This window comes from Equus quagga, chromosome 1, assembly GCF_021613505.1.
Source record: "Equus quagga isolate Etosha38 chromosome 1, UCLA_HA_Equagga_1.0, whole genome shotgun sequence".
Taxonomy (NCBI): Eukaryota; Metazoa; Chordata; class Mammalia; order Perissodactyla; family Equidae; genus Equus; species Equus quagga.
In genome coordinates this window covers 65,955,859-65,977,770 of record NC_060267.1, presented here as the reverse complement: position 1 = coordinate 65,977,770, position 21,912 = coordinate 65,955,859, and the positions used below count along the sequence as shown (strand labels likewise).

The following is a 21,912-nucleotide window of genomic DNA, read 5'->3' as shown; positions in this document are numbered from 1 at the left end:
CTAAATGAAAAATTTTAGCGAGCTTTTCCAAACTTTCTTATTCTACCAAACACAAAACTGATGTTATTAATTATTCAACTGCCTTTCTTTGTCAAATTGTTGTTGATAAAGAAACACAAGTCTTATCATTTCACAGGAGTTGCTACACAGAGAGAATGAGTGAAGAAAGTGGCTCAGAAGCCGTGTGCACATTGGGCAGCAGGCTAGGCCCCCCTCACTGGCTCCCATGTGCCAGCCACACAGGGCATGTCATTCTAACCCATCATGACAGATCTTAAAAGTGACTTGAAGGGCTGGCCCGGTAGCATATCAGTTAAGTTTGCCCACTCTGCTTTGGTGGTCTGAGGTTCGCAGGTTCAGATTCTGGGCACAGACCTACACACTGCTCATCTAGCCATGCTGTGGCCGTGTCCCATATACAAAAAAATAGAGGAAGATTGGCACAGATCTTAACGCAGTAACAATCTTCCTCAAGCAAAAAGAAGAAGATTGGCAACAGATGTTAGCTCAGGGCCAATCTTCCTCACCAAAAAAAAACCACACACACACACAAAAGTGACTCAACTCCATGGGCCTTTAGAATTACTTGCAAATAATTGGAATTATAAATATTAAATCCACAAATGTCAAGGCTCTATATCGCATGTTGTTCTTACCAAGTGGAAGGAGTAGTATTGAGCACTGACCAAAAGTACAGGCTTTCAAGTCCTACCAATTTGGGTTTTGGATCCAGGCTCTATTTCATAGTAGCTGTGCAACCTTGAGAAAATTACTCACTCTCTCTGAGCCTCATTTTCCTCATCTGTTAAAGGAGGCTAGTCATTGAACTCACCTCATGAGGCCATTGTGAGCATAAAATAACACAATACGCATAAGGCCCCAGGGACATCCATAGGTATTAGCTCTTCACTTGTATTATTATTATTAGACAACAATTTCTGGGCAGGGACTATGCCTTATGTTTGCCTGAATCCCTAATACGACTGTAAAAACAGTTAATTTATTTAAAAACCTGGGCTTCTAAAGGAGTAGGCTTTAATTTTCAGAAAAAAAAAGACTTCTATATAATATAGGTCAAATGCACTGTGAGAAAATGAGAAACAGCAAACCTGCAGGAGGTTCTCTTTGGCTGGGAGAAGTGACTGCAGCCTAGAAAGCCAGTTCTGAGCCCCTTCAACACCTTTAGCAATCTGGTGACCTATGAAAGGAGAGGAATTTCATCTCTCTTAAAAATAGCAGAAATACTGTGCTCACTTGAGTTTTCTGAGCTTTGGCCTAGAAGGTAAAACAAAATGGGTTTGCTTGCCCAGGAAAGAGCTGAGAGAATTTCATCTTTTCTCACTCTTGAAGCAAACCTGGCTTCATTACCTCTTTTCTTCTGTCAAGGGACTATCTCACAGTTCTGTTTTTGAAACTTTGACTGATCCAGAAAATAGCTGAATCTATGCTCTCAGGAAGGACAAAGATTGACAGGGGATCTCCAGCAGTTGGCACCGAAAATTTCTTAGCTTGTGAAGTCTCACTGGAACTAGTTACCAAAGAAAGAAGCATTTTTTTTGAGGGGAGAGGGGAGGTCCTCTGCTGTAAACATATCTCTCAAATGAATAGCCTCTCCCAGGCTGAGATACAGTAGCTGTTTTCCTCCTAAGGAGTTGGGGTAATCAGCATTTGTAAAATCCATCTATTACAGAGACCATTGCGTTGAAAACCAACAAGAGAAAGAAAAAAGAGCAATAGCAAAGAAAAAAGTTGTATTACAATCACTTTACCAAGCATTTCCAATCTGATAGCTTAACTCTAAGCAAACTGTAACAGCTACCATTTACTGGCCCTCACTCTGTTCCAGGCACTTTCTATGCATTATCACATTCTCATATTTAAATCTCAAAATGAATCTGTAAGGCAAGAGGTAGTATTATCCTCATTTTAGAGATGAGGAATTTACAATTCAGAAATGCCAGTTGACTTGTCGAAGGCCACATGGCTCATAAACGATGGGGTCAGAATTGAAGCACATGTTGTCCCTACTATGAAGCACTGACCGCTGTACTCACTGATGCAAGCTCCGCGAGCAGAGGAGTCGAAAGAAAGATTTCTTGGACTCTCAAGCTCTGGTAGTAGTGCTCTTTTATTCAGAGAATAGCATGAGGACAGGACGCGTGGGTAGTGAAGGGCTGCAAGCATGGAGACAGGACCCACGGGCAGTGAAGGGCTGCAATGTTTTGAGGGTTAGGGCTAAATTTATAAGGCTTGGGTACGTGACTTATTTTTACTAGATAAAAGAAAGATGATGTAAAAAGTGATAAAATGGTATGAGTGCAGATGGGGTCTGGTTATTGTGTGGTTGTATAGCTTTAGATATGAATCAGGTCATATAGATCGTCATGTAGGCCAGGATGCCTTGGGCTTCTCTCCCTGGGGCAGCCTTGATTCACATCATTACTGCCTCTCAGAAAAGGAGAGAAAAGCTCAGCTGGCTTACCTTACCGACAGCAAGGACGGCTTAGGACTGAAGCAAGAACATTGGAGACGCTATAAAAGAGGAAAATGAACAATCAGGGAATATAGAAACAGGCGATGGCTCCAACCATTTACCTGGGACTAGAAAGATAGTACCTAGTCGAAGAAGAATGGATGGTCAAAATGAGACCACAGGTTTAGTTAAATGTGTATATTTTTATAAACCATTATATATGTTTACTTATATATAGTGATTAATTATTTTTATATACATTCCTTATTTTTTTCTAAAGACCTAAATTAGAGAGTGCTTGTACAGTGCACATACTTGCATCCACCTATCCTACTAATCATAATTATTAAACTTTTCCTGGGATATTCTTCCCCCCTTTCCCAGTCTCGCCACACCCTATTATATTTATGGTCATTTCCACAATTTGTAATGATGTTAAATGTTTGTCCATTTACTGTAATCATGTCGTCTACTTTCAAACATCTGGAGTGGGGTTCAGAAATGCATCCTTTGCTGTTTCTAGTGGGTCCAGCTGACAGCAGAAAAATCCAGGATGGCATGAAAGACTCACTGGGTATTTTCTGACTTTTACCAAGTTACCTGCTTCTTTTCGTTGAGAAAGAAAAAATAGCAATTTCTATCACTTTCAGCACTTAAGTATTAAATATGAAATTAAAAAAAAGATATTGTCTATCTCTCACCCACTATACAGGCAACAGGAAATTTTTTGCAGAGAGCATAGCTCACAGAAGGAGCTTAAAATTATTTTTCTTGATTGAATGAGTACTCAGTCAAGGATTCTATTTCCCGGTTGATTAGCAGTGTTCTTTATATTTTATGAACATCAACTCTTTGTCTATCAGATTTATTGCAAATATTCTCTTCTTTCTCATGTTCCTTTACCTTTTTGTTTATGGTAGATGTTTAATGCTAGAAATATTGTATATTGTATTATTTAGTTTAATGTTTTTCTCTTTATCATTGTGATTTCTGAGACATTTACCTGTTTGGTCTATCTTTTTAAAGATTTGACATTGTACTTTTAATTCTTAAATAGTCTGGAATTTATTTTTTATTTATTTGTTTATTTTTGCTGAGGAAGATTTGCCCTGAGCTAACACCTGTTACCAATCTTCTTCTTTTTGCTTGAGGAAGATTGTCCCTGAGCTAACATCTGTGCCAATCTTCCTCTATTTTGTATTATGGGCTGCTGACAAGTGGTATAGGTCCACTCCTGGGAACCAAACCCAGGCCACCGAAGCAGAGTGCACCACACTCAACCAGAAGGCCATGGGGATTTATTTTTAATATATGGTGGAATTAGGTACTTAAGTGATATCATTTTTCCAAATAATCTATTTTCTCAACTCCTAATCTCATATATGTTTCTTCCAAATTCCTTTATAATTTTCAAAATATAATATATTAATATATAGTAAATCAATGTACTTCCTTAAATACATTAATATGTTTTATTTATTTACCTGTTAATCCTTTTCTTAGCACTTCCCTGTTTTAATTATTATTATTTTATAAAAATTGCATTTTCTAATGTGTTCAAATATCTTTTAAGGCAACACCTCTCTGTCATTTTTCTTTTTCCAAATTTTTTTTACCATTCTTGACTGATTTTTCGTTCTGTGGAATTTTAATATTTTATGAGTTACAAATCCACTATGATCCACGGCAGGTGAAGCAGTCTTCCCTTTCACCACTGACTGATTCTCTGACACTTTCGCAATTCTCTGACACTAGCAACTGCATTGCCGCTGGGCAACTCCCCTGTCCCCTCAGCTCTGCACTTGACTTGTTGAGATTTCGTTCCATGAGTACATTTCAGCATGGCCGTTGCTTACCCACACTTCATGCCCTATGCTTTTGGGAATTTCAGCCTCTAAAATAATGCAGCAGCAGATTTTGATGGTAATAAAACCCTAAAAATCAATGGAGTGGAGTGGCATGTCATATTAGGTAGAAATAAAAATTCAATTCAAAGTATAGGAAAATTACATTTGAAAATCCCTTAAATTATCTATTTAGTTTGGCATATATGGTTTTGTGTAAACAACTATGTGTAATAATATGCATATATAACAGTACACAGTAGTGTATATATAATATGTCACGTATAATAAAGAGTACACTCACTTAGGGGAGGGAATTAGAATTATCAGTACTATTTAACTTCATATTTTCTCTCCCCCTACCTTCCTCTACTGAGCCTGTTTATTTTAATTTGTATAAATTAAATGCACTTATGAGGCAGTTTCACTCTCTCTGAGTGGTAAAGAGAGGCTTCCTAATTCTTGGGTTGTGCTGCTATTGGATCTCCGATTTAAGGGGTAAATAATGTGGAAATTATGTTAGAAAAAATTTATACCTTCTTTCAGACCATGAGTTTGCTCTTTTGCAAACAGCAAAATATATAAGACGTAGATTTTGAGTCTCAATTTGGTTCAATAGGTCTTGTTTAATTGTTGTCCCAGATTTTGATAAAAGTTTTATTATCAGACTTGAATTTTAGTGTTAAAAGTTTTCGTATCTTTGTGTGTGCATGTGTGTGTACCTTTATCATTATATGCAGAGAAATTGGAGATGCTGCATCCTAGGCTGCTAGATAAATATAGCACTAGATGCTTCTAAACTATCGTTTCATAAATATTTGTTTGAAGAATTGTGTTCCTTAAGTTTGTGAAACGATTAACTTCAACATCTGGAATTTCTTAATAGAATTGTTTGTAGGGGTGAATGTGATTATATGGATTAATCACTATCTATGGGGACAAGGGTCTTCATTTTACTCCCATGTCACTCTCTCTACCAAATATGTTTGTTTCTATGGTGCTAAATGCTCAATTTGATTAGCTAATTTCACTTCCCTATCTAGCAAAAGGAGAACATTTTCATCCTTGCCTCCATTAGAACTTGTTCCTCACACACCAATTTAGTGAGTCCCTCTGTAGGAAATATATGAATGAGCTTTTGTTCCAACCGGAGGCAAAATATTAGGTCTTGAAGCTCTGCTGGAAATGGTCTTCTTCTCAGTCTTTCAGTGAAGAGATTATAATCAGAGCCCAGGACTTGAGGTGAATAAAAGAAAATTCCGCTTGACAAATACTATGTTTGGTTAACTAAGAATTGTGCTGAAGAGATGGTTGAGATACGGTCCTAGTCCTAAAGAAGCTTCCAGTCTGGTGTGGGAGATAGACAACAATATAGCTCCACTACGGTGTGAAGAGTTCTGTAATAGAGTGATGAACAAAATGCCACCATGACACAGACATGAGATGATTAATCCTGCTTGGTCAGCAGTCCGAGGAACAGTCAAACAAACAAGAACCCAATTCACCATGGCAGGAAGTCAACAGGGCAAAAATATCGTGGGGAAAAAATCAGCAGCAGCAGCAGAAACAGTAGTAAATACTACATAAACTAGTTTCCGGAAATCTGCATGTAAGAGCTGAGTTTTGAAGGATAAATATGAATACAGGCAAATACATTCCCAGGTAGAGAGATCAGCATATCAGATTTGTGAGGTGTGAAAATGCTTGCTCTGATAAGAGAAAAACAAAATATCCAGTACGACTTGTCTTGGTGAGCATATTTGGAGTGTTGGAGGTGAAATTAAAGACTAGGAATGGCTTCCCAAGCAGTACTGTTTATTTTGAAATTTTTGCTATGGGTGATTCAGAGGTTCTGGTGCAGAAGAAAGATATGGTCATATTTATGTTTTAGAAGGAAAACTGGCAACAGAACAGGGAGCTGAGGCCAAGAAGGCAGTTGGGAATAATTTGTTCCTCCCAGCTAAATGTAGAACTCGCCTTCCATTCTGGAAGAGGGTTAAGGCAGAGGAGGAAATAAAAAGGAAGAAAGGAAGGAAGAAAGCTAAAAAAGGAGGACAGAAGAACTCTCTGGAGCAATTTATATTAATCAATAGTAGGAAAGAGGCAGTGAAGCTCCATTCCTCTTACCTCAAGAATCTTGCTTGGCATCTCAAGCCTGGAAAACAGGAACTACTTGCTGGATATTGTCTCCTAGTTTTTTGACATCTTTCTCTCTTTTGCCTCTCACATCTGATCTTGCCAAAAAATTTTAATTTAAAAAAAAACTTTTCTCCTATGGTGATCCAAAAAAAAAATACCTTTTCTCATCGCCCTTCCTACCCTTACCAACACTGGCTTCCAGCTTAAACCTTTAGCACCTAATCAAGATCCTGGAAGCCTTATTTTCCCTCTCCTTGGTGAATGCTGCCCATAGATGATCCTCCAAAAGCTCTGCTTTTATCATTACAAGCCCTACTCAATAGCTTAATTTGGAAGGACGGAAGTCACACTCTCGGAATAAATTTTAAAACTCCATCCTACCTACCGCCATGATTGCTCTCATTTACTGCCTTTTGTCATAGTTTTTCTCCCAAAAATCTCTTTGGAATCCTCACTCCTTATTCTACACATATCAGAATGCTTTCAAAGAATTCAAAGTTCAGCTCAAATTCTATTTCTTGTTACACGTTTTTTGGCGTGCAAGGGGAGGCCATACTTCTTTCCTTTAGCACAAGGACTTGAAACTTTACTGAGAAAGTCCTCCTCATTTCTCTGCTTACGTTATTGACCTGAATGTTTAGCAAGTTCTCAAAAATAGTCCAATAGTCTACTAGTTCCCAATGGGAACATATTTAGTTCAATTCGGCCAATATTTATTGTGCACTTAACATGTGTAAGGCTTTTTGCTAAACACTCTCAGGGTGTCAATATTAAAGGATAAATATATCAAATGTCTGTACTTGGGAAGAACAGTCAATAAATTCATTCATTGGAGGACTATTTCCACTTCACCTATATGATTAATAATTTACGACTTTTCTAATAAGATAATCTTTCTTCATTGAGTTGGTGAGTTCTATAAGTAGATGAAATTGTGATGGAAGTTACATAAATGTGTTTAAATGGCACACATTTCACAGCAAGAATCCAGTGTCAATAGATACAAAATGTAATCAGGCCTTCAATATTGGACTCTACACTTAATTTTAATGTATATATTGTTAATTATTCCATGTATCCTGGTCTGTTCAAGCTGCTACAGCACAGACTGGGTAGCTTGTAAACAACAGAAATTTGTTTCTCACAGTTCTGGAGGCTAGAAGTCCAAGGCTGGGTGCCAGCATGGTGGCCTCAACGAAAGTGGCATTAGCAGGATGGAGAGAAGTGGACAAATTAGAGAGGAACTGAGACTCTGGAATAGGTAGTGTGAAGGTTGACCCTTCTGTACGTTAGAAAGCTGACCGTCTCCACCGTGGAGAATGGAGGAGGCAGCACTTCCTCATCTGAAAATGGGTGAAAAAACCTGCATTCCTCAAGGGTGGTTAGAGAATCTAATGAGACGACATCACGATACCACTTTTGGAAATAAAAAGGGCTTCTAAAATGTTATCTCGTAGTGATGATCCTGAACAAACTGATGCAGTAATTCTCTGAATTCTTTAAGGGTGTCACTTTGGGGCGGGCCCTCTTCCAGCTCGCAGACTGCCATCTTCTCACTGTGTCCTCACGTGGAAGAAGGGGCAAGGAAGCTCTATCAAGCCTCTCAGGCATTAATCTCATTCATGAGGGTTCTGCCCTCAGGGCCTAATCACTTCCCAAAGACCCCACCTCCTTGTGCCATCACGGTGAGCATTAGGATTTCAACATATGAATTTTGGGGGAACACAAACATTCAGACCATAGCACCACAAATATTAGATGAAATGCCTTCCTCAGGAGCTGGAAGTTTAGGAAACTATTATGCATGCACTTTCCACACCAGCCTTATACAAGTACCTGCACTGTTTTAAGATTTCTCTGCTATTAGTTTTAAAGGAAAGCAAAAATAATTTCTTTCAATTATTTTACCTGAGGAGAAAATTTAATAAAGGAGTTAATAACAGTGATAGTTATAAGTGGGATGTATAAAGGGGACTGTCTGTAAGGAAGTATCCTGATAAAATCTTAACCCGATAAAAATTTAAGACCAAATGTATGGTTATGTCACGCCTAGATTTACATCAAGAACCATCTGTCCTCTGGTACTCTTAGCAAAAATTATAGGGAAATCAGTTGTAAGGAATCAATAATTCTATTAGACAGGAAACATGACTTTCCAAATTATGAGAGTTTTATCCCAGAAGCATTTGAATATCACAGGGAAAAATAAAGGATTAAGCCTCATAAGAAAGCAAAAGTACCCTATGTTATAATCTTTGGCCAATGCTTTCTAATTCTTCTTTTTCATATCTTTAAATACAGAATCCCCTTCACCTACAACTGAGTTTAGAAAATTCATTAAGTTCTGATGCTGATGTCACTGTCTCAATCCTGACCATGAACAACTGGTACAATTTTAGCTTGTTGCTGTGCCAGGAAGACTGGAACATCACTGACTTTCTCCTCCTTACCCAGAATAATTCCAAGTTCCACCTCGGGTCTATCATCAACATCACCACCGACCTCTCCTCCACCGAGGACCTCTTGAGCTTCCTGCAGGTCCAGCTTGAGAGCATTAAGAACAGTACACCCACAGTTGTGATGTTTGGCTGCGACATGGAAAGTATCCGGCGAATTTTCGAAATTACCACCCAGTTTGGGCTAACGCCCCCTGAGCTTCACTGGGTGCTGGGGGATTCCCAGAATGTTGAGGAACTAAGGACAGAAGGTCTGCCCTTAGGGCTCATTGCTCATGGAAAAACAACACAGTCTGTCTTTGAATACTATGTACAAGATGCCATGGAACTGGTCGCAAGAGCTGTAGCTACAGCCACCATGATCCAGCCAGAACTTGCTCTCATTCCCAGCACAATGAACTGCATGGATGTGGAAGCTGCAAATCTCACTTCAGGACAATATTTATCAAGGTAGGATGTAAAGCCTGGGTTGCATCACCATTGATAGGGTTGTGACAAGATGTAAAATTTCCCTCTCTATCCCCTTTACAGAAATGTTGACTCTGAGTAGCTTTAAACGCTAATAATATTTCTGAAAGGTTTTCTGGTTACACAAGGCTAGTATTTCTTGACCTGTCATTTGGAATTTGATCTATACACTTGTAAGCACAAGTGTATAATCCTGCTTTTAAACCCTGGCTTAGTCCTGTACTAGCTATGTGTTCTTAGCAAGTCACTTAAAACTTCTGAGCTTCAGTGTTCTAATTAGTAAACTAGGATAATATTGAATATCTTAATATATTATAATAAAGATACCATGAAATTATATATGAAAAGTACCTAACACTGTATTCAGCGCATAGTAGATACACAATAGAAGTTTCTATCCCTGCCCACTCTTTCCCATATCAACAGACTTGGACAAATCTCTCTAAATCCACACAGAGAAAAAATTTAGTCAAGCAGGAAATAGACTTTTCTTTCTCCTCCCAGGCCTTAATGCCTAAGGCAGCGTAGAGTGGTGGTCAAAGGCATAGACCTGGAGCCAGGCTTTCTGAGCTTGAATTTTATCTCTGTCACTTACTACTTGTGTGACTTGGTCAAGTTACCTAACTTCTCTGAGCCTTAGTTTCCTATTTCCTATATCCATTTATGCAAAATAGATGCAACAGTAGATCCTACTATCCATGGAGTTGTTGTGAAGATAGGCAGATAGACAGATAGAACTAAGAGTTCCACAAGAGTATTATATATATATAATATATATATATTTTTTCTTTTTTTAATTAGGTACCTTTCTTCTCCAGTTCCCCAGTCTGGTTCAGAAGCTAGAATGGAAAAAGCTCATTTAAATGAAAAATAGCCCACCATGTAAAAATGGTTTTCACAATCTCTGGAAATATCCTTAAAAGATATTTTATGTATTTATTTTATATACTTTATAGGGAGGGGGCTAGATTTTTTTCTGAAAAGGGCCACCTACAGTGAGAGCGGCCAAATCAGAGAATTATTGTTGTTTCAGAGGTGAAGGCTTGGCTAAAGGCCTGTCCCATTTTTAGGCAGTCCTTTTGGAGCAGAGACATCTGACAAGACAACCTCATCATGTCTTGCCTTTTAGAAAGACATGAATACTGATGAATGCTCAGAAGGTCCTAAGCATTTTACATCCAATTTTACACACACAGATCGAGCATCTACTATGTGGAAGACAGCATGCCGAATGCCATACCTTTGGCCAATTTGAAGCACAGCCTACACATTCCCTAAAGAATGTTGTTAATAAAATAAAATAATTCAAAATTCATTTATTAGGAATCTATTAATGAAAAAATTGGATGTCCTATCATCATTTGAACTTTCCATTTCTCACATTTTGTATTTGAATTTCCTCAAGATTAAAGTCTATGCATATTTTATTTTACAACCGCTATCCAGATTCAATCTACAGTCTTTGAACTAACACATAATTGAGGCTCAGGATTTTATCTGGGAGAAGAAACATTCTCTTTCATCACAAAAATATAAGCAAAGCCTTTATTTTTATTCATTATTTTGGAAGGACAATCATAAACATCAGACAGGAAAACCACTTTTGAAAACTACATTAAATTATTTAGCATCTTTCTGTCTCATGCACAATGGAGAGCACAAGAAAAACGATTCTGTTTGGATCTTAAACATGTTTAGAAGCTACAGGGAGAAATATTTGTTGAGTTGGCTTGTATATACCTTAAGGGTTCATTTTATCAAAATCAAACTGGTCTTTGTCTCCTCAAAATTTAGTTTATATTAAAGTTATGTGCATCCATCAACAAGTATCCCATGGCACTTTGTACATAAAATTATATGATAGTACTTAGCCCATTCCATCATCTTTATTTGTCTATGTGTCTGACTTCTAAGCTAAAATATAAATTCTATTAAATGGAGACACTGTTATCTAGACTAGTTTAATGCCTAGCATATAACAGCCACTTAATAGACATTTATTTAAATTGACACAGAAAGAAGGAAAGGAAATTTTATATTATATTTACATCCTACACCATCTGTTGCTGCAGAAGAAAAATGAGTGGCTGACAGATAAATTAAATTTTATCTAAATTAAAAACATAGGGGTTTTCTACTTACCTAGATACCATCTGGTTTTCTTCTTTTCCTTTTTTTCTTTTCTTTTCTTTTTTTTTTTTTTTGATAGAATGTTAGGTTAGTGGATAACCTTTGCCCTTGTGACTATTTCCACATGTTTATTCCAAAAACTCTGAAAGTTATAAAAGAAAAATGTGAGGTTTGGACCCGGGCACCAATTCACAATGTATAAGGGTCAGTGGATGTGTTTGAGAATGAACTCAAAGAACTTCAGGAAATATGCCTAGAACTTCATAAACTCCCTGAGGAATACAGTAAAAGAGAAAGTTTCAAAGTGTTCAGGAAAGGGTCAAGGGAAGTGGGCAAATCCCTGGAAGGAGTCTTTATAATGAATAACTGAAAAACTGCCATAAGCCATAAAACATCTGTGGATTTCTCATCATCCTTATTTATTTTGTTGAATACAGTCTTTTAGAAAGTGCGTTATTCTCAGTCCATAAGTCACATCTGCATACAGTAATTTTCTTAATCGTTTCTAAATTTTGTGAAGCTGACCCCACTTCCTCACTGCAAAATGAAAGTCATGAGGATAATGAGCCATGAATAGCGAGTGTCAGAGTTTTGCAAGCTTTCATTTCTCACACAGTCATTTTCGGTTTGGGCTGACAGAATTGTTAACATTTTTAAATGTTAACAAAATCACCAAAAACATAGCTTTTTCAGCATAAGCTTTTAGACTAGAAAAATCATTTCTTATGGCAGACTACACAGACGTAATTACAGGCATAATGGATTTTATTCTTTCTAGGTCCCCACATGCCAAATCAAATGTCCATCATAACTAAAAGTAGCCAAAACCATTTGGGGGCCAAGTTCATAGCGTGATCTTTAACAATTTATTTGTAAGTTGCTTTATTAAATGTTAATTATTTGAAGCAATGATATCTGATACATTATTTGGTAATAACTCTGTAAATACGTATGTATGGGGGCTTTTGTGCAGCCAATGATTACTTATTGAACTAAGGTGAGACAGATAAAGTGAAAACTTGCATCTTGCCATTTTGTAGCTGACAGCCTAGTGCACAAGGTTGAGAAGTAAGTAAATGCTTATAAAACAAATGAATATATGATTCTTAAAAATAGAGATATGTTCAGATACATATCAGAGAAAATAATTAACTCTTCTCAGAGACTTGGTGATGAAAGAGAAACACTGGAATTGGATCTTGACAAATGAATAGGAATTTTCTGAGTTGGATCAAATTCATAGGCACAGGAAATGGTATTTGCAAGTTCACCAAGACCTGAAAGAGAAATTTTGTACAATTGAAGCATACATTGCGTATGAAGTGGATTTGACATATTCTGGAAAAGCTGTTAATTTGCTAGCATGCAGCACAGTGCTTTTATATACCAAGCTAAGGAATTTGTATTTTATATGCATACTGAATGTCACTTGAATGGCAGAACATTAGCCATGACATATTTGTAAAATCATAATCCTGTAACAAATTAACCAAATTAAGTAATATAGTGTAAAAGTCTTAAAAGTAATTTTTAAAACCATTAGAATATAAAGATTGTTTTTATTTCTCAAAATTGGTTTTAGCCTTGCCCACATTTACTCCCTTATTGCATTCTAAGCACTGGACTCTGGTGAAAGCGAATAAGAGTTTGAGGATTTACCTGCTGTTCCTAGGGTTAGAATTTGCCCATGCTTCTCTGAAAGCTAATCGTTGATTCTTCCTGGAGGAAGAGATCCCTGGCTTACTCACAGGCTGGTCAAAGGCAGTTATCCTTTCTTGAAGAATTCCAGGAGTTTAGACTCTGATAACCACCTTGTTCCCCTTGGCCTAAGAAGTCCTTGACCCTTTGGCTAGTTAATCATAGTCCTGATAGTTATTCTAGCTTCTAAGCAGGCTGTGGAATCTTGCCTTCTTCTTTAAACAGCTTCTGCAGTTCAGTTCTGTATCAAGTAGGCAGTGATTAATTTGTTTATTCATTCATAAACATTTGTTGAAGCTTACTAGGCTTCAACAGGTCCTTGGTCCTTGGCTAATGCTGGAGACAAAAAGAATAGAGGACAAGGCATCGGCCCAGTGGCACAGTGGTTGAGTTCGCACATTCTTCTTCAGCAGCCCAGGGTTCACTGGTTCGGATCTTGGGTGCAGACCTAGCACCACTTGTTAAGCCATGCTGTGGCAGGCGTTCCACATATGAAGTAGAGGAAGATGGGCACGGGCCAGTCTTCCTCAGCAAAAAGAGGAGGATTGGTGGCAGATGTTAGCTCAGGGACAATCTTCCTCAAAAAAAAAAAAAGAAATAGAAGACAAGGGGCCTGCTCTCTGGAAGCTTACAACTTCCTTATTCTGTTCTCTCACCAAGAGAGGGTATGCTCCTCTAATTATCCATATTTTTTATGCATTTTGTTTGACCTAACTGTTTGGTTATCATTCTTCATTGAGATAACACCCACACTAGTAATGATTATCCTCTGGCATTAGCTGGCATTGTTAGGCAGCCCCCTCAGTTGTCTTTGAAGAACGGCCCACCATGCTAGAGATTCTTTCTCCTCCAAGCTATGTTCATCTTTATGCTTACGTGGTCAAGCAATATCAAGATTCTCTGGACTGTCATTAATAGTAAATATTGCTTTATTTATTGATTCTGCACATATTATTTAGAACCTACTATGTGCCGAGTATTGTGAGGTACTAGGAAGCTTCAGGAAAAAAGACTAAAACAAATATCCATTCAAAAATCCCAAGGTATAAATTGATGACGGTCCCCATTTCATTCCTGGATATTAGAAGAGTTTCAGAAGAACCTGAGGCTGCATGATATGATTCTAATGTGGGGTATTCTCATCCAGCTTTACAAAAATTTACTGGCATTGTGACCAAGGCAAAGTTATTCAATCTCTTGAAACTCCAATTTCCTTAACTATAAGGATTCCTACTTGCAAAGTTAAGTGGTATGCCTAAGGTCTTTCAGCTAGCATTTTATAGGGGAAGATTTAAATCAGTTCATTTAAATTCAAGTTCCAGGATCTTTCAGAATTAAAATAAACTTTCCTTAATTGGGATCCCATTACTTTGTAATTCATATTCCTTTAGCCAAAAGCTATAAATCAGGAGGCATGATTACCCTTGTATAAGCATTCTCGTCCTAAGGACCTCTATGGAGCCAAACTAGTCAGCCTGTATGTTTCAACATGTACTTAAAAGAAATGTAGTTGCATTGACCATGGAAGCCAGTGGTGGGATGCTGGTAACACTGGTTCTTTGGATTCCCCAAGGAGAACCTGTTGCTGTGGGTGACCTAGTGTGTTCAGCTGTTACTCCTAGGTTAACTTTCTCTGCTAGGGTTACCAAGAAGTTAGTACTTTCAGAAAACACATGCCTTGGTGTCAAGAATCTTAAAGACCAACACTTAAGGTCTGTGTTTCCAGATGTTTCCAATAGGAAACTGGACTAATTTGGCTGAAATCCTTTGAATTTGCCCCTTCTTCAATGTCACTTAGGTCATGTGAAGAGCTGAGTCTGAAATTTTCTCTAAGTCATGAGAGCTTCAAATAAGGAACACTGAAAAATATGTATTCCCTCAGGACCCTATTTTGAATACAGCTTAAATTTGCTTAATCCTGCATCTAACAGGTTTTAAACTATGGAATTTTTCCAAATTAGGAAAGTTTCCAAGCTTTTATTTGCCTGAGAGGAAATTGTCTTCTTCGTTGACATTTTTTACTTTGTTTGCATCTACTATAAAATTTGGAAACATTTTAAAAAGAGGTATGAAGATAGGGCAATACTGCAGCCCTCTTCTGCATTCTAGATCTCTCTCTCTCGGGGCCACTTCAACTTCCAGACCCAGTAACCCTTCGGATGGATGTTAGACTGGTAAATACTGCATATTGTCCCATTGCCAGGGCTATGCTAAAGGAAAGGATATCAGAACCTGGACTAGTGCTGGAGCCAGAGCTAGAGAGCTAGAATGAAGGAAGTTGGGCTATTACAGGAAGCAACCAGGAGCAGTCCAAGGGATGGATGCAGACAATAACTGTGGAGAAGAGTCAAGGGTCATACCAAAAAGCGAAGGGAAAGGAAAACAACTTAAGGGTATGGAATAGATCTAACTACCATGTTGGAAAAAAACACACAGAGAAAAAAGTGCCAGCTTGCCAGTTGTACCACATGAAAGCAGGAAAAGAGAGTGCTATAGCCATGTGTCCAGTTTCTTGATGTAGTGACCCCCTCACACACACACCAATTGTAACACAGCCAAAATTGTATATTAAAATGACCCAATCCCATACATTAGTATTTTTCTCCTCTTGGGAAAAAAGTCAAGAAGAACAAGAGCTCTCCTTCCACATTACAGTTTCACTTGTACGTAACTGAATTTTGCAGATATTGGCAAAACATAGACCCAATGATTCATATGTGTGTACATATGCACATTTAATATGTGATTAAATTGCTGTTGTCCATTCACCGATAGAAACCTATTTTAAAAGATGAGCTGTGTGAGCTGTTTTAAGAGATGATGCAATCAAGGACTAAAATGTGTGGGGCCCTATACTCTGAAGGTTGAAATTTAGCAATTTCCAATTCCTATTAAGTTCCTTATCATCAGGTTTCTCATTGAATTAATTTCTGGTTTTGATACTATCCATTATTCAGGGGAAAATGTATTGGAATTTTAATGCTTTGAACAGTCCATAGATTGCAAATGCAAATACTTCCTGGTTGATCAAGCTCATTCTTCTGGCAAAGTGGTGAAGAGCTCTTTAAGAGATATATGTTTGATTTGAACAGAAGGCATGTGTTTAATTGCGTTTACCAAACATTGCTGAGCAGTTACGCTGGCCAGATGCCATGTTGTGCCTAAGATTCAAAGATGACTCCGTACTATAGGTGCTTAGATGAACACTGACGTCTCTTTCAGCTTGACACCCTGCAGTGTTATGAAGCACGGAAGTGGGAAAGGGAAGATTTGTTCATTCCTAACAGCAACTCTGTGGAAGAAACTGCTCTCAGAATGTGGAGAATGTCAAAATCCGTGACTTGGAAGACTTAACAGTCTAAAAAGTCAAAGATGAGTTAATCAGCTGCCACATACTTATCCTTTAGGGTTACTAAGGAGGATTTAGCGAAGACAGTTAAGGAGTCATTTTACGTGTAGCTCAAGAAATCATCTATATTTAATGCTTAATTTGGAGAGCTGCCTCATGTATGGAGAACAAAATCAAAGCAATGTCCTCTGACAGAATTGGACCATGGGTAAGCTTTGTGGCTAAGGTGGCAAATTCATGTTATCATGAAAGGGAGGCAGACACGACAGGGTCTGTTTCAGTGAAAGAGACCAAATGAGTAACAACTGGCCATACAAATAGACAAAGATTCTCCAGGATGGTAAAAAAAAAAAAAAGAGAGAGAGAGAGAGATGGTAAAAGAGACATTGAAAAATATAAAAGGAAGTAAAATGGATTTCAGAGGGTAGTGGGAGGGGGCCTAAAGGGGCAACTACAAAAAAAAATATTTAAATTAAGTAGAGACAGTCAAGAGCTGATTTAAGACAAGATCTCTTCTGAACAGGATGGAATATTGGCAATTCCTTTGTACAAAGTCCACCAAAAGGAAAAGAGGAGAAAATTCAGAAAAATAAAATGAGAGAAAGAACATTAAAGGAATGATGAGATAGCCAAAGATTAATCCACATGTCCAAAACTGTAAGGATACTGGAGGAAGGGGAAATAGTCTAGAGCCTGAGGAAGAGACACAAAATGAGAATCACTTAGGGAATGAGAAGAATTAGGGAAAAGTCTTGAAAAGTAGTAAATATCACACACGTATTAAAATACAAACATAAAATATAAATAGTTAATAATTCAGACAACTGGAGATCTACAGAGGTTGTGAAAGATCAGAATTGGGTGTAAGTTTTCTAAAAGACATAAGACTATTCAAAGAGAGATAGTTTGGGGCTCTTCAATGATAAAGAGCAGAAAAAAGCTATATAAGTCTAAGCTTGTGACAAATACAAAAGTGTAGATCTTTGGAGGATGTTTTTGAATGGAAGATTCGTTACGTGATTGTAGACACAAATTGTGTGAAGAAAAGATGGGATTTCTGAACACCGATGGCTCTCTTCCCAACTCTCCTTCACTCCTCCCAGAAAAAGAAGAACGGGAAATTTTAAAACTATTCCTTTGTCTCATGCTAAAAGGGCTTTATTGCGCTTTTCTGCTATAGTCAATAGACCTAGAGCTAAAAGTGACCAAGAAATAAATATTTAGATTCACTGCACAGAAGTAAGTAAACCTGATAAGAATTAGGTGCTACTGGTGAGAGGGGAGTTGGGTAGATGGTCACTGGCAATAACGTGGCCAAAGATTTCTAATCAGGCAAAGGCAAAAAAATCAAAATTAAATTCTCGCAGGCTAAAAAGTTTTATAGAGCTTTATGGAGGGTGAACAAATCTCTCATTGCTCAGGGGAGAAATATTTAATAGGACGAGATGATCATGGGAAAAGAAATTCAGCTCATTTTTCAAGACATAAGAGAATGAGGGTACAGATTTTTTTAATGATACAAAGAAAGTTCCCAAAGGGAAAAATAAATGTTAAGGCTTTATGGAGCAAAATAGACATTCTCATAGATAAGATTAATGGAAGGCAACAATAGAGGAAAAAGGAAAAGATAAAGAGGGCAATTTAAAAAGAAATGAAAAACAAATGAAAGAGGTAGATAGACAGAGACAAGTTGGTGTGTGAAAAAAGATCATAGTACAAATAAATATATGACCTATCAACAACTGGGCGTAGAAGGAGACACATAAGGATGATGATGCATTTAAACAACAAAGAGGTAAATTCATATATTGCCAACAATGGGATTATTACAGAACTAGTTCCAAAGCAAGAAAAGATACAGATTTATAATAAACATAAAAATGTAATATCAGTAAAACTTTCTATGCTGAATAAGATGGAAGAAAAATCAGGAGGCAACAAGTCTTGAGATCTTTAATAACAAGACAACATTATTTGTAGCAGGAGATTTTTATTTAATTTTAATAAATTTTAGAGCAAGTTTAAAAAAGTGAAAATAGTACATGAATAACATAATTCATCAGATAAATTAAGATAAACACTGCAATTAACACTCTATTTTTAAAGAAGAAGATATGAACACAAGAGTGTCCTCATCCAAAAGAAAATTAGAGGAGAGAGAGGTGGGAGGAGACCTAGAAAGAAGGAATTAACAAAATAACAACCAAAATTAATTGAGGAATCCTTAAGCTAGTATAAATGGTATTATATGGGATTCCATAGCAACAAATTCCTGGAAAAATATCGTTTGCCAAGATTGACACAGAGAAATGGGAAGCTTAATAGAAGAGATTGAAAAAGTGATTTAAAGAATTACAATTCTTAAAAAAGTGCCAGGCCCAGACAGTTTTACAACTGACTCTCAGAAACTTAAGTGGGAAAGCAAAACACTAAACATTTCAGTTGAAATTGATCTAAAAGATTTCTCATGAAAGTCCTTTGCTTTCTGTAGTTGTAAGAACACCTTTGGTCCCATTTTGAAAATAATACAGTAAAACTTTTCTCAAGTGAATTACAGTGGGAAAGTATAATGAGATCTATGCTTTACTTTTCAAGTGCCCCAAAATGAGTTAAAGAAATCAGAAGAGGACTTCCACAAGCCATCTTGTCCACATCCACCCATCTGCTTGCCTCTGGGCCCTGTATTCTCTCTGCCTCCTCTAATGGTCATGCTCCTCTCTTATCACAGCAAAGAGCATCACCTCCACTTGCACCTTAGAGCACAATCCTTTTTGCCCCTCATGGGCATTGTCCCAGGAATTCCCCCTCCTCTGTCTCACATCAACAATTTTTCTATCTTTTCTAGATCATTCCCATCAGCATTGTTACATACCTATATATAAATGTTATACACACACATATATACGTTTATACGCACACACTTTTACTTGATTTTCCCCCTCCACCACTATTCCACTTTTCTCTTTCTCTTTGCAGCATAACCCTCTAAAGAGCTGTCTCCAGTTTCTCTCTTCCCCTTCTCTCTTGAAGCATTAGGCTCCAACACTTCACTGAAATTACTCTCATGAAGTCACCAGTGGCCTACATGTTTCTCAAGCCAATGGTCAGTCCTCAGTCCTCATTGTATTGGATCTATTAGAAGCATTTGACACAGTTGATCACTATCTCCTCCTTGAAACATCTTTTTTACTTAGCTTCTAGAACACAACACAGCCTGCTTTTCTCCTGTGTCTCTGGCTACTTTGCAGTTTCCTTTGCTGGTTCTTCCTCACCCGCTCCACCTCCAAATGTTGGAGTGTCCCGGACTTACTCTTGGGACCACTTCTGATCTACAGTTCACACTGTGATCTCATTTGGTCTCCTTAAGTACCACGTATAGAGTGATGGCTCTCAAATTTGTGTCTCCAGTCCAGACAATCTCCAACTACCTACTCGACATCTCCATTTGGATGTCTATCAGTTATCTCTAACTTAATATTAGCAGAACTGAACTCCTGGTAGTTCTCATCCACCTCAGTCCTGACTCTTCTACAGTTGTCTTTATCTCCATTAATGGCAACCCCAGCCTTCCAATTGCTCAGGGCAAAAACTTTGGTGTCATCCTTGCCCCTGTTTCTCCTAGTAATATCTGAGCCATCAGCAAATCCTGCCAGTTTCACCTTCAAAATATTTCAAGATCCAACTAATTCTTCCCGCTTCCATTGCCACTACCTCAGTTCAACCACCATCACCTTTATTCTGGGTATTTGAAATAGCCTCCTAACTGGTCTTTCTGCTTCTGCCCTTGTCTCTCTTTAGTCCATTCTCAACACAGCACTGTGACGAGCCTGTTAAAATGTAAGTCATATCGTATCACTTCTCTGCTCAAAACCCACCAATGACTTTCCAACTCTTGTAGAGAAGAAACAGAGTCCTTAAAATGACCCTCAAAATCCTATTTTCCCCAACTCCCACTCCCTGCAAGTTTTCTCTGACTTCATTTTCAACTCTCCTGCCTCTCGCTCCCTTAGCTGCTCCTCAAACGGATCAGACACAACCCCACTTCAAGGATGTTGGATTTGCTGCTCCCTGTACAGGGAATGCTCTTTCCTCAGCTATCCTCCTGGTTAGTTCCTTGCCTTTCTTCGGCTCTTTACTCAAATATCACCTTCTCTGAGAGGCCTGTGCTGGCCTCCCTACTCTAAAATTTCACCCCACTAACTACCAACCCTGACACATCTTATCTCCATACTCTGTTTTATTTTTCCTCTTTGCGCTTAGCACTATCTAACATCCCGTACATATTACTTATTTATTCTGTCTCCTTCAGGAGAATATAGGCTGCATAGATTTTTGTCTATTTTGTTCACTACCATATCCTTCAGCACGTACAACAGTGCCTCACACCAATGAGTATTGTTGAATGAATAAATGATTGAATGGATGATGTATTGTTTTGTTAACATCTTTGTTCATTTGTTTTAATGAATAAGAAAATCCTTTAATTAGTATGTCTAGTTTTGTGTGCAAATCTGGCTTCTAAAACATATCTGAAATATATTAAACACTGATCTTGCTTATACTGCGTACTGTCTCAAAAACATTTTCTACACAATTTGCAAACTGCAAATTTTATCTGGTCTTCTATACAAATCAACATATATTCTTAATTAGTGACATAATTGGGAGCTCTTGCTAAAGTAATAAGTTACCTCCATGCAAATTAACTAATGAGCTTCATTCTTTTAGCAGAGTGGCATCTTGGGAGGTTTACTGATAAGAAAGATGTATACCTGAACTGCTTTGTTAAACGCTCACTATGCACAATGCACAGCGCTAAAGTAGGTTCTCAATCACAGAGTGAGGTCCAAGCCCTTCTTATACCATGACAAAGCTATTGCCATATTCTTCTGGGTGGTGTCCTGCTCACCATTTCTTCCTTCTTATAGACACACTTTACCTGTTTCCAGATCAATATTGCTAATGCAGACCTCTGGTTATATCATTACTCTGCTCAGAAATCTACATGGCTCCCCTTTTCCAATTAAATAAAATCCAATCTCAAAAAATGGACATGCGAATCCTCTATAATCTAGTTGCAATCTGCTTTTTCTATGTTATTTTCTCATTTTTCTGCCCTGCTCTGCAATCAGATCGTCAGGCTCACCACTCCCTGTTACATTCTCCACCTCCTTACCTTTCCTGATAACATTCCTGAATCTGGAAGATTTATTTAAAATTCATATCTAGGCTGGAGCAGTAGTGTGATGAACACAGAGTGTAGTAGCGTTATTGGTCCCTGTCACCTAGGCACTAAATTTCTATTAAAAGAATTTAAGGTTACTTTTCTCCTTTATTGTACTCATGATGCTCTAT

The 21,912-nt window shown here is 37.7% G+C and overlaps 1 protein-coding gene across 1 annotated transcript in view; it reads left to right on the top strand.

Annotated features, from left to right (window-relative positions):
- Window positions 1-21,912, top strand: part of GRIN3A (glutamate ionotropic receptor NMDA type subunit 3A) — a 145,396-nt gene that overhangs the window by 36,218 nt on the left and 87,266 nt on the right. Inside the window, exon 2 of the mRNA XM_046642242.1 lies at window positions 8,758-9,362. Coding sequence (XP_046498198.1) covers window positions 8,758-9,362 — 605 coding nt within the window. The remainder of the gene's footprint in view (window positions 1-8,757; window positions 9,363-21,912) is intronic.